This window comes from Theropithecus gelada, chromosome 2 (assembly GCF_003255815.1).
Source record: "Theropithecus gelada isolate Dixy chromosome 2, Tgel_1.0, whole genome shotgun sequence".
Lineage (NCBI taxonomy): Eukaryota > Metazoa > Chordata > Mammalia > Primates > Cercopithecidae > Theropithecus > Theropithecus gelada.
In genome coordinates this window covers 107,250,556-107,266,254 of record NC_037669.1, presented here as the reverse complement: position 1 = coordinate 107,266,254, position 15,699 = coordinate 107,250,556, and the positions used below count along the sequence as shown (strand labels likewise).

Here is a 15,699-nt window from a genome sequence, read left to right as displayed (position 1 = left end):
GATCCACACAGACATGAATCTAAACCTTTTTTTTTTGAACCTATCTTTTTCTTACTAGTTTTCTTATGTATTTTGGAATAACAATTTCTCTGGTTATAATACACAATGTGTGAAACACTAACTGCATTTATTGGTCCTAAATTCATTCCTAAGTCTAGGATTTGGGGATTTAGTGCACAAATCCACTTTCTTCCTGCTCATGTTGTTCATGACTTTATGGATTCTGCTTACATTTCCTTCCATAGCCTTGGTCTTTCTAACCAGAAATCTGACCAGCCTCTGTTCCTACTCTGCTTCCTCCACCACCTTGACTGTTAACATATGCTGTTGTGGGAAAAGCTTTTCATTAAATATGCAACAAATCAACAATAAGGAAGAAAACAACTAAAGCACAGAAGGATGATTTTAACATGGACTTGTGCTTGTTTAACAGTACCCATACTGTTCGGTGAGTTGCCTAAATACAGAAGGAGATGGCATCTTAACAGGATGGGTTTGGAGTCTGAATTAAATAAACAACATGGCAAAAGAAGGAAGAAACCAAAAGTTGGGTGACCAGGGCTTCTTGGATTCTACTCAACACTTTCCACACCAACAGGCCTCCGATTCTATCCCCACTGCTGCTCCTACACTGTCTATGTTTTTCTTTTACAACAACAACAAAAAACCATAGAACTTGTTTACTGTTCACAATAATCGAAATAAATCACTCTAATTTGGATTCTTTTATATGAGAACTTCCATATGCTTAAAACTCCCATAGCATCTTTATAGTGTGCAGGTCATAAATATGTTGTCTGAAGATGGGCAAAGTAGGTCATAGAGATAGGAAGTGAGTTCATGTCATGTTGTGAGTCAGTGGCAACAGAATATGAGCTCAGGGGCCAAATCTGAGCTCTGATCATGTGACACAGTCCTCACCTTCAGAGATGACACTCTCCCAGAAGTCCAGGGTGCAGAAATGGATAGGCTGATGTTCACTTTTGAAGAGGCCACAATGAAACCCTTTTAACATTACTTAATGATCCACAGACCTCCTGGGTGTTAAATCAGGTGAATCTATTTTTAAAAATTGCTATTTACTTTTTTAGGTGGCTGATCAAGACAGTATGAAATTTCATACAGTTTCCTAACTTGAGAAAACATGGTGATGCAATTCCTCCAACCAGAAGGGATTTATGGACAGCAGTGGCTAGGTCCTAATCTGCCCTGAATACAGGATGACTACACAAATTGGCAGATGGACGCAGCTTTCTCTCTAAGAAAAGTCTGCTGAGAACCTTCGTTCCCGCTCTGTTTCTGCCTCCAAGAAGAAAAGCCTAAAACTCACTTTCTTCCAGACTCTTTAAAGGTCAGTGGAGTTCCCGTGGGGTTCATATTCAGACGCTTTGGGGATTGATGATGGATCATAAATGTTGCTGAAGCTCATTTGAGCCCCTGGCCTCATGGTTTCAGAACCATTCAGCCAGTCAAATATTTAATTTTCAGGGAGGCAGGGGAAGGGAACCCCTCCAGGGGTTGCTATGCAGCAACATATATTCACAATTCACAATTAATTATACTTCAGTTTCTCAATATATGTTACTTTAAAATTATACAGTGCTTAGCAATTTTCAAATTTTCATTTCATGCTCAAAATATTTTCAGGACGTAGCTATTGTTATACCCATTTGTACAAGCAAGAAACTGAGGTTTCAAGAGGTTATGTTGCTTAAACCCAGATCTGCCTGATTCCAAACCTTATGCTTTTTTTTTTTTTTTTTTTTTTTTTTTTTTTTTGAGACGGAGTCTTGCTCTGCCGCCCAGGCTGGAGTACAGTGGCCGGATCTCAGCTCACTGCAAGCTCCGCCTCCCGGGTTCACGCCATTCTCCTGCCTCAGCCTCCCGAGTAGCTGGGACTGCAGGCGCCCGCCACCTCGCCCGGCTAGTTTTTTGTATTTTTAGTAGAGACGGGGTTTCACCGTGTTAGCCAGGATGGTCTCGATCTCCTGACCTCGTGATCCGCCCATCTCGGCCTCCCAAAGTGCTGGGATTACAGGCTTGAGCCACCGCGCCCGGCCCCTTATGCTTTTTTTAAACTTCTATTTTGAAATAATTATATTAAGTCACATGAGGTTGCAAAGAAATGGAAAGTCTCATGTCCCCTTTCTCCAAACCTCCTCCAATGTTAACATCTAAGAAACTGACACTGGCACAATCCACAGAGCCTATTAAGGGTTCACCAGTTATTCACGCACTTGTGTGTGTGCATGTGTGTGTGCAGCTCTATGCAATTTTGTCATGCTCTTTTTTTTTTTTTGAGACGTGGTTTCGCCCTGTTGCCCAGGCTGGAGTGCAGCAGCACAATCTTGGCTCACTGTAACTGCCACCTTCCAGTTTCAAGTGATTCTCCTGCCTCAGCCTCCCAAGTAGCTGGGACTACAGGTGTCCGCCACCACGCTCATCTAATTTTTGTATTTTTAGTAGAGATGGGGTTTCACCATGTTTGCCAGGATGGTCTCAAACTCCTGACTTCGTGATCCGCCCGCCTTGGCCTCCCAAAGTGCTGGGATTACAGGTGTGAACCATCGCGCTCGGCCTGTCATGCTCTTTTTATACATGAACCATATACTGTTCTACCAATTTTAAATATGAAGTCAGATTACAGAAATAAATAAAATGATTTTTCTTTTACTACAACAGTACCTACCGATAATTACATACACAACCAAATTTCATTTCTAGCTGCCATTAAGAATAAAGAAAAGGATGAAAAGAAAAAAAATCCTATAAACCCCAGTTCTTGAAAGCTTTAGTCTGTGCTATGTGCCTTGATGGGCTTATCTTCTGGAGGTGACAATAGGTACAGATTAAGGAAACATGATTTGTTGATTTATTGATAATTATGACAGCAATCTTCTCTCTTGTCAGAAAGTTCCATAAGTAAAATAAAGGTAATTTTACCTTGACTTCAAATTTAGTCTCATCGTCTTCCTTTCTCTGGGAATTCAACTCTGTCTCTGTATAAGGTTCCTCAGACGTTCTCAGAGGAGGAGCTAGAGGGACTAAGAAAACCTGCCATTAATTTGGTTATTTGACTTATAAATTATAACTCAGAGCACTTTGTCTGACTTGGACAAATAGCTGGACCATGTCAATGTGGTTAACTAAAAAAGCTCAGTTGAGCTGCTGCATTGATTTCCCAGGTGGTGGATGAAATTGGAGGTGAAGGAGAGACACAGAAAAGAAATAGAATCCTTGACTCCAGGGACTTGACATTTCAGCAGAAGAGAAAAAAGTCACACCCAGCACCATACGAAACATCAAACTATAATAAATCTATAAATATAGTAATGTGGTAAAGAACAGTAGATTTTCTGTCATTCCCATTTTTAAGACTCAGCTAAAAGGTCACTTTCGGCTGGGTTTGGTGGCTCACACCTGTAATCCCAGCACTTTGGGAGGCCGAGGTGGGCAGATCACCTGAGGTCAGGAGTTCGAGACCAGCCTGGCCAACATGGTGAAATCCCGTCTCTACTAAAAATACAAAAATTATCTGGGCACAGTGGCATGTGCCTGTAATCCCAGCTACTTGGGAGGCTGAGGCAGGAGAATCACTTGAACCTGGGAGGCAGAGGTTGTGGTGAACTGAAATAGTGCCACTGCACTCCAACCTGGGCGACAGAGCTAGGCTCCATCTCAAACAAACAAACAAACAGGACACTTTCCTCATGAAGTCTTCCTTATTACAAACTTTATGGATTCCTTTATGCACTGCTGCTTTGGCATGCATCATGTGTACAGCATAATGTTGCACTTGATGTTGGTCTTGGATTCGAAGACTAAATTCTAGGTACTGCATTGTATTGAATATATTTTCCATTATAAAGGTAATTAATTTTTGCTTATTATAGAAAATCTGGAAAACACTAAAATCTTAACATTGAAGCATAGTCACTTAGTATATTTCCTTATAGTCTTCTTTCAAATGCTCTCCCTCTTTTTACCCACATACATGTACACACACAATCATACTATGATTGTACTGTAAGAGGATGGCCATGCTTGCGATAGCCAGCAGTTGTTGCAGGTAATCTGATGGTATAATTGTTGCATTCCAGAACTGATGGACCCACATTTATCAGTGAATGGGAGGACTGTGAGAATCAGTTGGCTGAGTCAGGAAGAAATTGGGCTGTCTTACTCTTGCTCTTTTCTCTCGGTCACTCTATCACCCTTCTCCCCTTCCCACAAGGTCCTAGACACCTGGGAAATATCCTTTCTTTAAGCTCCATGGCCATTTGGTAGTAAAATTGGGACTTGGAGAGGAGAAGCCCTGGTTAGGCCTCAAGGCTTCCTAACCCACCTTACCAGCTTTACCAAGCATTGTGGGTGATGGCCACAAGGCTAATAGATAAGAGGTACTTTGAATTCTTATTTGTCACAGTCGCCACCCTTGTATATGCTGGTCCCTTGGGAAACTCACAGGAGATGTGATTAATCCCAGGCAGGATTTGAGCATTTCTTTTTTTCTTTTCTTTTCTTTTCTTTTCTTTTTTTTTTTTTTTTTTTTGAGATGAAGTCTCGCTCTGTTGCCAGGCTGGAGTGCAGTGGTGTGATCTCAGCTCACTGCAACCTCCACCTCCCAGGTTCAAGTGATTCTTCTGCCTCAACCTTCCAAGTAGCTGGGACTACAGGCACGCACCACCATGCCCAACTAATTTTTGTATTCTTAGTAAAGACGGAGTTTTACCATGTTGGCCAGGATGGTCTTGATCTCTTGACCTCATGATCTGCCTGCCTCAGCCTCCTAAAGTGCTGGGATTACAGGCGTGAGCCACCGCGCCTGGCCGATTTTAGCATTTACAGGTCCCAAGACCAAAATGCCATTCATCAAACGCCACCAATATATCACCCTGATTCTTAGCTATGATAGACTTGAGGGAGGTTGACATCTGACCTCCAGAGGCTCCTCCCAACCCTTTCATTCTGTGAACCAACTGGAAGCAGCTTGGGCTTTCTATGGGTTTTTCATAGATGTTATGTTGAAAATGGTAGGAAAGTACACTGCTGCCCCAGGTTATATATATGACCATTAATGCTGCTTTGTAATAACAGACAATCCTTTGGGCTCCTCCCTCTCTGTGGGCTCTCTATAAAGTGAGTGATTCCAGGCACAATAACTAGATGCTAGAAATGGATGCACTATAATTGGTGACACTATGACTGAGAAGCGCCTGTCCTTGACACTGTAAGTAGAGTGAAGCAGTGAAAGGCAGGGCCACAGAAGCCACACTGCCGGTGTTCAAGCCTTGCTCTTCCATGCACGAGGCACACATGATTACAGTCACCTCTGTGCCTTACCTTTTTCATCTGTAAAGTAGGGAAAAATGAGAAATCCTATAGTAAAGGCTGTGATGAGGCTTTAATGAGTTCATTTGTGAAGAATGTGGATCATATACAATGCATAACATATTTTAGCTATTATAGTCACATGGCATTAAAAAGTTTTTTCACATTCCTTATGAACTTCAGAGGTGTTAAAAGTTGTAGCCAACGCATCCAGCTAACAAGAGTCAGAGCTGAAATTCCAGCTCTTAAGCCCTTCCACCCATCTTCTTTACACTGTGAAATACCATTGCTTATCTTGGCACAGACTCAGCTACTAAGGAATCACACAAAAATGTTTGAAAAGCCTTTTAGTGACTTGCTAGAGTCCACACTCAGTAGATACTTGCCAAAAACAAAAGTGCAGGATTGTTCTGCAAAACGAGCTAGTTGTTTGACTTAGGTCAATGACAACCTGTTCAGACTTGACAAAGACCTATTTATTCTGGAAAGGAGTGTTATCTATTATGAAATCTTGTATTTGAAAAGCCGAGAAACAAATCTCTAATTCTTGCTTTATTTACTTGAAACAAACATATGTTCCTTGAAACAACGAATGAAGCCAAGTCATAGACATGAACATGGTTTAGCTTGAGGGAAGATGAAAGGTCAAGAAAACAAAGTTCTGTTTCCAATCATCTAAGAAGGATGTCTCTGTGTATGTTTGGGTATGTCTGTGGTATGTGTATGCAAGTGTGTTAGAGTGTGTATGTGGATGTGTGTGTGTATTTGCAGATAAAATTCAGGAAATAAATACACTACATGTTATCAGGCTTACTTCTAAAAAGTAGGATACGTGGTAGAAGACGAGGCACTGTAAATTGTACTAAATGGAGAATTACCAAAACACACCACAATTTTCAGATAAACAAAAACTGAAAGAATGTATTGCTAACAGGCCAGGCACAGTGGCTCACAACTGTAATCCCAGCTCTTAGGGAGGCAGAGGCGGGAGGATAGCTTGAGCCCAGGAGTTCGAAACCTGCCTGGACAGTATAGCAAGACTCCGTTCTCCACAAAAAGGAAAAAATAAAGACAAGAAAAGAATTTGTTGCCAGTAGACTCCCCAACAATAAATACTAACAGAAGCTCTTTATTCTGAAGAGAAATGACATAAGATAGTAACTCAAATCTATAATAAGGAATGAAGAACCCCAGAAATGGTGAATAAGGGGGTATGTATACACACACACACACACACACACACACACACACATATATGTATTTGTCTTAATTTGATATATGACTATTGAAAGCAAAGATTGTAATACCATAGTGGGGGTTTAACATATATAGATGTAATATTTATGATAAGAATAGCACAGAGGATGGATGGGGAGCATATGGAAGTATGATGTTGTAGATTTCCTATATTTTGCATAGAGTGGTATGAAACTAACTCAACAGATCATGACAAGTTAAGATGCATATGGTTATCCCTAGTCTGGGTGAAAAACAGTGCAAAGAGATATGATAACAAGCCAATAGAGGAATTAAAACAAAATATTAAAAAATATTTACTAACCCAAAAGAAGGCAGGAAAGGAGGAAAAGAGGAATAGAAAGTATGTGAGACATAAAGGATAACAAAACAGGAGCTCTAAATCCAACTATATCAATAATGATGATGGATGTAAACATAAAAATCTAATCACTCCAATTACAAGGCAGAGGTTGCAGTGTATAAAAAGGCAAGGCCCAACTATATGCTGCCTATAACAAATATACTTTAAATACAAAGAAGAATAGAAAACAAAAAAAAATACGTTGTGCAAACACTAAGCACGAGAAAACAGGAATGGCTGTGACAATATCACACAAGATAGACTTTAAGAGTATTTCTAGAGATAAGGAGCAAAGGAGAGACATTTCATCATTATAAAAGGGCTAATATATCTGCAAGACATAAAAACCATGAATATATATGTGCTTAATGACAGAACACCACAATACACAACACAAACAAATGACATGTACATCCCGCCCAAGGACAGTTTATTCCGAGAATGTACAGTTGTTTTCACATTTGAAAATAAATCATTGTAATTTACCATATTAACAAATAAAGAAGAAAAACCATATCATTATCTCAATACATGGACCAAATAAGCATTTGAAAAACTCAATAATCATTCATGATAAAAATTCTCAAAAAAAATAGAAATAGAAGGGAATTCCCTCAATCTGATAAAAGACATCTGTGGAAAACCTATAGCTTACATCATACTTAAAGGTGAAACTTCAACTTTTTTCCTAATATTGGGAAAACACACGGATGTCTGCTCTCACCATTTCTATTTGACATTGTAGTGGAGGTCTCAGTCATTATAATATGACCAGAAAAAAAAGTACAAAGATTGAAACAGAAAAAGTAAAAGTATCCCTATTCACAGATGATAGGATTATATCTCTATATAGAAATCTATTCCTATTCTTAAATATGGTAAATTCCATTCATTATAGGGGTAAAAAAATGTGAAATGCCTAAGGCCTTTACACTCAAAACTACTGCATTGTTGAGAGAAATTAAAGATGACCTAAAAAACATAAGTTATAACATATTCAGGAATTGGAAAAGTCAATATTGGTAAGATAATAGTTCTCTCCAAATTGGCTCATATATCCAGTGTAACCCCTATCATAATCCCAGCAGAAATTGAAAGGTGATTCTAAAACTTATGGAAAAATGAAAAGGACCTAAAATAGCCAAAACAACCTTGAAAAAGAACAACGTTGGAACACTACATGACTTGATCTTAAACGCTAACTAATAAGCTATAGTAATCAGGACCATATGGGATTGGCATAAGAACTTACCTATTTTTTAAATCTCTGCTCAAAGAACCAATTTTACTACACCATTGCTAATAAAACGTGGGCCTTTTAAAGGTCCTGAATGGAGTCTATTGTATGCTGTTATTATTACGTTGTTATTATTATGATGCATTTGTTGTTGCTGTTGTTGTCGAGATGGAGTTTTGCTCTTGTCACCCAGGCTGGAGTGCAATGGCACAATCTCGGCTCACTGCAAACTGCCTCTCGGGTTCAAGCAATTCTTCTGCCTCAGCCTCCTGAGTAGCTGGGATTACAGGCGCCTACCACCATGCCCAGCTAATTTATATATATATAAAAATAAATTTTTTCTTTTTTTTTTTTTGAGATGGAGTCTTGCTCTGTCGCCCAGGATGGAGTGCAGTGGCGCCATCTCGGCTCACTGTAAGCTCTGCCTCCTGGGTTCACGCCATTCTCCTACCTCAGCCTCCTAAGAAGCTAGGACTACAGCCACCCGCGGCCACGCTGGGCTCATTTTTTGTATTTTTAGTAGAGATGGGGTTTCACTGTGTTAGCCAGGATGGTCTCTATCTCCTGACCTTGTCATCTGCCCACCTCAGCCTCCCAAAGTGCTGGGATTACGGGCGTGAGCTATCACGCCCAGCCTAATTTTTATATTTTTAGTAGAGACGGGGTTTCACCATGTTGGCCAGGCTGGTCTCGAATTCCTGACCTCAGATTATTCACCCGCCAAGGCCTCCCAAGGTGCTGGGATTACAGGCGCGAGCCACCGCGCCCAGCCTTTATGATGCATTTTTTTTTTTACTTCTTCAGTAGATTGTGTGTTTCTCCTTACATCCAGGCACTTGGTGTTATCTAAGTGTTTATGTCTTCCATGTCTGCGCTATGGCATATCTGTAGTCTGTTTTAAAAAGTATCTGTTAAAACAGTGACCATTATCCATTGTAGACAACCAGTCTCAGTCCTTATGTTGCTGGAGAAACACAAAAGCCACAAAGCTTCTTTTCCTCAAATAACCTACCCGAGGTGGAGGGCTGGCTGGTTTTCGATGACACCCATTTTGGTGAAGACTCAGGATGTGGGGCCACAGGTTGCACTGGACGAGTCTGTTTGGCTGCCAGTTTCATCAGACTCACTTGCCTCTTGTGAAATATTTCCTGGACATCATCCAGCCTCTGCAAAACTTTCTGAGCTTTGGCCTGCAGTAACAAAAGCAAATCATGATGAACAGGTCTCTCTGTATACAGCCTGAGGACACGAAGCATTCCCTTTCTCCCACCTTCCCCTACTCCCCCCATCCCTACCTCCCTCAGGTGACCCCCTCTGGGCATCACTATGCAAGTCATTGCAGGTCCTGCCATGCTCCAGAATTGTGCATCTAAGGATCAGCCTCTCCTACTTGAGACCCTTGAGGGCAATGACTACATCCTTGCACGATGACATCTCCAGTGCCTGGAACACCCTGGCACAGGAGTTTGAGACCAGTCTGGTCAACATGGTGAAACCCCATCTCTACTAAAAAAACAAACATTAGCCGGGTGTGGTGGCTGGCACCTGTCATCCCAGCTACTTGGGAAGCTGAGGCAGGAGAATCGCTTGAACCCAGGAGGCGGAGGTTGCAGTGAGCCGAGATCATGTCAATGCACTCAAACCTGGGCGACAGAGCTAGACTCCGTATCAGAAATAAATACATAAACAAACAAACAATTAGAATACAATGTGGTTTGTGTCATGTTAGACAAAGCAAAGATTTTGGCCTGAGTCCATGGATGGACTTCAGGGCATTCCCCAGAATTACATGAACAGTTAGACAGGCTGGATATAATCTGTTTGTTCCTCCACCGCGTCTTCTCTTCCCTGCTGTGTGCCCAGGAAGCTGACTTAAAGAAGCTCTTAAACCAGAGGTGCAGACAAGGTGCTGTGGCTCTCAGAGGAAGGTGTGCTATCTACAACCCTGCTGGCTTCATGGAAGAATGCGCTTCTCAAATGCAAATCCAATCAAGTTATCCCCTGCTTAAATCCAAACTCTTTCATGTGGCCCACAAAGCCTACCTTGCCTGCCAATCTCTAACCTCACCCAAAACACACTTCCATTGCTCTCCAGGTTCCAGCACCCTGACCTTTTGGTCTGCACTGTGCCAGGCTCCCTCCAGCCCTGAAGCCTTTGCACATGCTATTCCTCCTGTCCGGAAAGGCTCTCCCATCTTGTCTACTCATTCTCCAGGCTTTAGTTCAAATGACTTCCCGAGAGCCTTCTCTGACCCCAGTCCAGGTCAAGTTCCTCTGTCACATGCCTGACCCTGAATCCCTCCTTGACAGCACTTATATCAGCTTGTAATACATTTTTGTGTGATTATTTTGTTAATGTCAGCCTCTCCCACGAAACTGTAAGCTCAGTGAGGGATAGAAGCATGCCTATTTATTTCTTTTTTTTTATTTGAGACGGAGTCTCACTCTGTCGCCCAGGCTGGAGTGCAGTGGCACGATCTTGGCTCACTGCAAGCTCCACCTCCCGGGTTCACACCATTCTCCTGCCTCAGCCTCCCGAGTAGCTGGGACTACAGGCACCCACCACCACGCCTGGCTAATTTTTGTATTTTTAGTAGAGACGGGGTTTCACCATGTTAGCCAGGATGGTCTCGATCTCCTGACCTCGTGATCCGCCCGCCTCGGCCTATTTCTAATCATCATGGTATCCTCAGCATTCAGCACAGTGTGTGGTACATCAGGAATGCTCATAAGCATTAATAGAGAAATGACTGATTTGAGTCAGATGAAGCGTCAGTATGCCAGGATGTTCAGGCCAGGAGTCTAAGAGGCCACCAGAGGGCTTTGGAATCGGTGAGCCCACTCAATACAGCCTGCTCAGTACACCCTGCGTGCACTTTATCAGGAAGAAGATACAGTCCCTCCCTCCCCTATCCATTTCCCAACCACAGGATCAAAATAACCCGGAAGCATTACCTTTGCATCGAGGGTGAGCAGCAAGTCAAACTCATTGTAAAACTCCTTAGGGCTGAGCAATGGGTACTCCTTGGCTGTGCCCAGGAATGTTGCAATGTCATTCAAGGCGATGTCTACCCCCTCTCGAGACTGGCACTTGTCTACAGCTTGGGACGCCAAGAGGTAGATTCCTGCCTCACACCATTGGCTGACCTTCGGAAAGAAACAGTGCCTTGTGCACTTTGCCTGACCACAACTCAGAGCCACCATAATCCTCAGCAGGTCTGAGCTTGTCTACAAGGATTCTGAGACAATGGAAAATTGTCATGGGACGGCATAAAGTTTAAGGGGTCTAACCACTGTAAATTATACTATGAGGTAGATAAGCCCAAACCAATCTACACCTGTCCACTTCTCAGGGAGATCACTTGGTCAGCAAAATGAGTCATATAACGTTCTTCTCTCTTCCACCGACGGGAATTGCTACATCTCCAGGAGAAGACAGGTAAATATGTATTTAATTTGAGACAGCGTTTCACTCTGTTGCCCAGGCTGGAGAGTAGTAGTGCAATCATGGCTTAATGCAGCCTGGAGAGGTCTACCCCAGGCTCAGGTGATCTTTCCATCTTAGCCTCCCAAGTAGCTGGGACTACAGATGTGCGCCACCACACCAGGCTAATTTTTCTTTCCTTTTTTTTTTTTTTTAAGAGACAGGTTTTGGCCATGTTGCCCAGGCTGGTCTCAAACTCCTAGGCTCAAGCAATCTTCCCGCCTCAGCCTCCCAAAGTACTGGGATTACAGGCATGCGGCACTGCACCACTCAGCCTTAGAGCTAAATATCTCTTAGGCTGGTCTAACCATAGAGAAATGTAATCAATGGCTTTCGGGGTTTACCTGCATCCAAATTGGTTACGAGAACACAGAGTGATTAATGAGACATTAGACCCGGCCCTTACATTTCCTGGGAGAAAGGAGTGTCCCTTTTAACAAAAACACAACTTTCCTCTTTGGATTCCCAGGCCATCCCTATTTGCATTTACTGGCATTTGTCTTTCCTAAGGAAGCAAGAAGGTAAAGCTTTGTAACTCAGCACAGCAATACTCAAAGTTTTTGGATGCTGGGAGGACGTCAGATAGGTGATGAATTCTAATTATTCAGATTTTTAAAAGACTCATTTTCTTTGCTCTTCTGAACTCCACTGAGACACCTGAACAGAAAGACAGGGGACCCTTATGCTACCTGAAGAGTTATATGAAAATAAGCTTCCAGTGCCAGTACCTCTGCATTTCCATCTACCATGTGACCTGAAAAGCAATATAAAATAACTATACAGAGAAAAAAAGATCAAAATGGAACACTCCAAAGCGGCTGCCTTTCTAAGTGGGAAAATGATAGGCAACTTAAATGTTTGTCTCATTTTTTTCCCTAGATAATCTAGGGAAATGAATGTAGCACAGTGAATACAGGCTACATTTAGAATAATAAAAATAAAGATATTTCAGAATTAATAATTACCATTATGTAGGGGTGGGGGGTAGTAGGATATGTACATGCACATGAGTAACCTTTCTCTTCCTACATTTTTGGATTTCCACAATAATATGAACTCATGCTTTGATATATGCTGTGAAAACTTTCTCTTTACACGTCATGCCTAGATCTGTAAAAAACATTAGGCTGGGATTTTCTGCAGAGTTCCTATGGCTACTTGCTTTCTCTCGCTCTCTCTGTCTCCCTCTCTCTGTCTCATACCCACGTGTGTGTGTGCGCGCGCACACACACACACACACACACCACTCCAGAGCAAAAATGGAGTTGGCAAAACAGCAGCTGATCCTGCAGCGAGCTCAGCACACAGAGAAGGCTGCGCACCAGCCCCTTCTGAGCCACTTGCTTCTGGAACAACTGTATTTCATTGACATTAAAATCCCTTTGGCAATGGGATGAGGTAAGCAACCGGGTGGGTGCCCCTGGCATGCAAGAGGAACAGCTGTGGGGATGGAGCATGCTGACTCATTGCCATCAGTCACATGCTGCCTGGGACCAGCTGACAGGGAAGACTCCAGAAACCACTGCTCCTGCTGACTGGGAACATACCCTAGAGGTCACCTCCAAAGGGCACCAGGGTCTGCACACCCCTCTCCCTGTGGGCCCCTGGCATGCAGCCTTGCTGTCTATCCTGTGAAGCCTCGGTGTGGAATCTGGCAGGCCTGACTTCAATTCTGGCTTCCCCTGTTTGCACCATGTGTGGTCTTGGGCAGTCACTTCCCCAGGGCTTCTTGGTGTCATTCCTGCACCACCTGCACCAGAATCATTTGGGCGCTTTAGTAAAATACTAGTTCCTGGGCAGTATTCCAGACCTACTGACGCTGAGTCTCCAGCCCTGGTGCATAAGGGAATCTGCCATATAACAGCTCACTAGGTGATTCTTGTGTGCTACATTTTGAGAACCAGCAGAGTATCAGTTTCTGCCTCTGCACAATGAGGCCATTAATACCTTCCTCAGAGGTTGTCTTGAGGATTATAAATAGATGACATAATTATGTTCCTGGTAGAAATAGAGTAGGTGCTCGATAAATGCTAGGGCATATAAAATAGTCATTATTACTTAAGCTTCTCCAAAAAGAATCAAAACCCTTTGCCTTTATATGAGGGAAGCACTCTGCAAATATAGTGCTTGGTTCTCTGTACACCTGAAAGGGAATCAAGAAGTGTTCCCACAGGGCCAGGCCAAAACACACTCTTAAAGTCTGGCTCCACACAGATAGAAATGGCCTTTAGTTAATTTAATGGGATGTGGTGGGATGGCCAGAGCACTTTTTACCTTCAGTACCTCTTCAACCTAGGATGTGCACACTTTGAATGCCTCTTGAACATCTTTTCACATAAAGCACTCGAGCCTGTCAGCAATCACACAAGGAAGGGAGGACGAGTATAATGGAAGCTTCTTCACAGAAAATCTTGCAGACATCATGTTCTTGGCTGTGTTTTGCTCACCTTGTCCAGCTGTCTATGAAACTCTAAGGACTTTCCTAAAATGTCCCATTTTTTCTTGTTTCCATTGATGAAATCGTCACAGAGGTGCCTGAGCTCCACACACCGGGGCCTGATGGTGTCTGCTGCATAATGGTGGCTTTGGATGAGCTGGTCCCCAACCAGTGCCAGCAGCTGGGCCTTTTCCAGGGGCTCCTGCAAAGTGAACATGCACAGCCAGGCATCAGAAGTCAGGGCATCGTGAGGCTGAGAGCTGCCTGGTACTGTGTGCTCCAAGCCTGGAGGGAGGCTGGGGAGATGCTGACCCAGGACGAAGACTGGAGAACCTGAGAAAGCTCTGAATGGTTCCAGGTCCAGGAAGTTGAGCCTGGCCTGGAGTTGTCCATACTCTAAACAATAGCAGTCATTCTATTGTTGAGTTCTGGGCTAGACATTGAGGATATAGTGCTGACAAGCCAAAAATTTTCAGATTAATGGAGAATTAAGATATTAACTAAATTACACAAATTGTTAACTTATTATAATTGCAATAAATTCTAGGGCAGAAAAGCATGGAGTGCACATAATAAGAGATTTTGAATACCCCTATTAACTAAAGGAACAAGAAGAGGAACTGACACTTGTCTTTGAGGAGAGTGGGGGGTGAGCTGAAGTTGAGACACTGGTGAAAATTGGGTTTGGACAACTCAAAGGTGGTCATGACACTTAAGAAATATGCTTGTCTAGGCTGGGCGTAGTGGCTCACACCTGTAATGCCAGCACTTTGGGAGGCTGAGGTGGGCGGATCACTTGAGGTCAGGAGTTCCAGACGAGCCTGACCAACATGGCAAAACCCCATCTCTACTAAATACAAAAATTAGATGGGCATGGTGGTAGGTGTCTGTAATCCCAACTACTCAGGAGGCTGAGACAGGAGAATCGCTTGAACCCGGGAGGCGGAGATTGCAGTGAGCTGAGATTGTGCCACTGCACTCCAGCCTGGGTGACAGAGCAAGACTCCATCTCAAAAAAAAAAAAAAAAAAAAAGAAAAGAAAGAAAGAAAAAAAAAGAAATATGCTTGTCTAAACCCTTTCCCAAAGCCTGTAAGGGCCCTGTATGCACTGACCCTGTCTGCTCAATCACATTTCCTACCTCTTTCTGCATGACACTTCACTCTAACCACACGTGCCAAGTTTTCCTGTTTTTTTAAGCATTCCTTCATTCATCCGTCTCATACTATTGAGAACCTACTATGTGCCAAACACTGTCATAGGTGCTGGGGGTTCATTGGTAAAGAAAGCAGGTAAAAATCCCCACCTCATGAAATGAAGCTTACATTTTAGTGGGAGACACGGGCAATAAATAATTGCATGTGTGGATTATATGGTATCTTAGACAGCGACGAGTATATGGAGAAAAATTAGATGATGGGGAGGGCAGGGAGTGCTGGAGCTAGTATTTTAAATCGGATGGTGAGAAGGTCTCCCTGAGCAGCAGTACTCAAGCTATGCAGAGAAGACTTCACATAGAAAGGCTGAGACTAGGCCGGGTGTGGTGGCTCATGCCTGTAATCCTAGCACTTGGGGAGGCTGAAGCGGATTGCCTGAGCTCAGGAGTTCGAGA

General features: G+C 42.9%; 1 protein-coding gene and 1 long non-coding RNA gene across 3 annotated transcripts in view; one reads left to right on the top strand and one right to left on the bottom strand.

Annotated features, from left to right (window-relative positions):
* Positions 1 to 15,699, bottom strand: part of MCF2L2 (MCF.2 cell line derived transforming sequence-like 2) — a 251,075-nt gene that overhangs the window by 101,408 nt on the left and 133,968 nt on the right. For both annotated transcript variants that reach the window (XM_025377532.1, XM_025377531.1), the window contains exons 11-14: positions 14,100 to 14,291; positions 11,124 to 11,315; positions 9,181 to 9,358; positions 2,944 to 3,044 (exon numbers count right to left, since the gene is read on the bottom strand). In XM_025377532.1, the coding sequence (XP_025233317.1) occupies positions 2,944 to 3,044; positions 9,181 to 9,358; positions 11,124 to 11,315; positions 14,100 to 14,291 (663 nt within the window). The remainder of the gene's footprint in view (positions 1 to 2,943; positions 3,045 to 9,180; positions 9,359 to 11,123; positions 11,316 to 14,099; positions 14,292 to 15,699) is intronic.
* LOC112619512 lies at positions 1,099 to 10,501 on the top strand. Its single transcript, XR_003118238.1, has 2 exons — positions 1,099 to 1,351; positions 10,032 to 10,501. It is a non-coding gene; the product is annotated as an uncharacterized LOC112619512 (long non-coding RNA).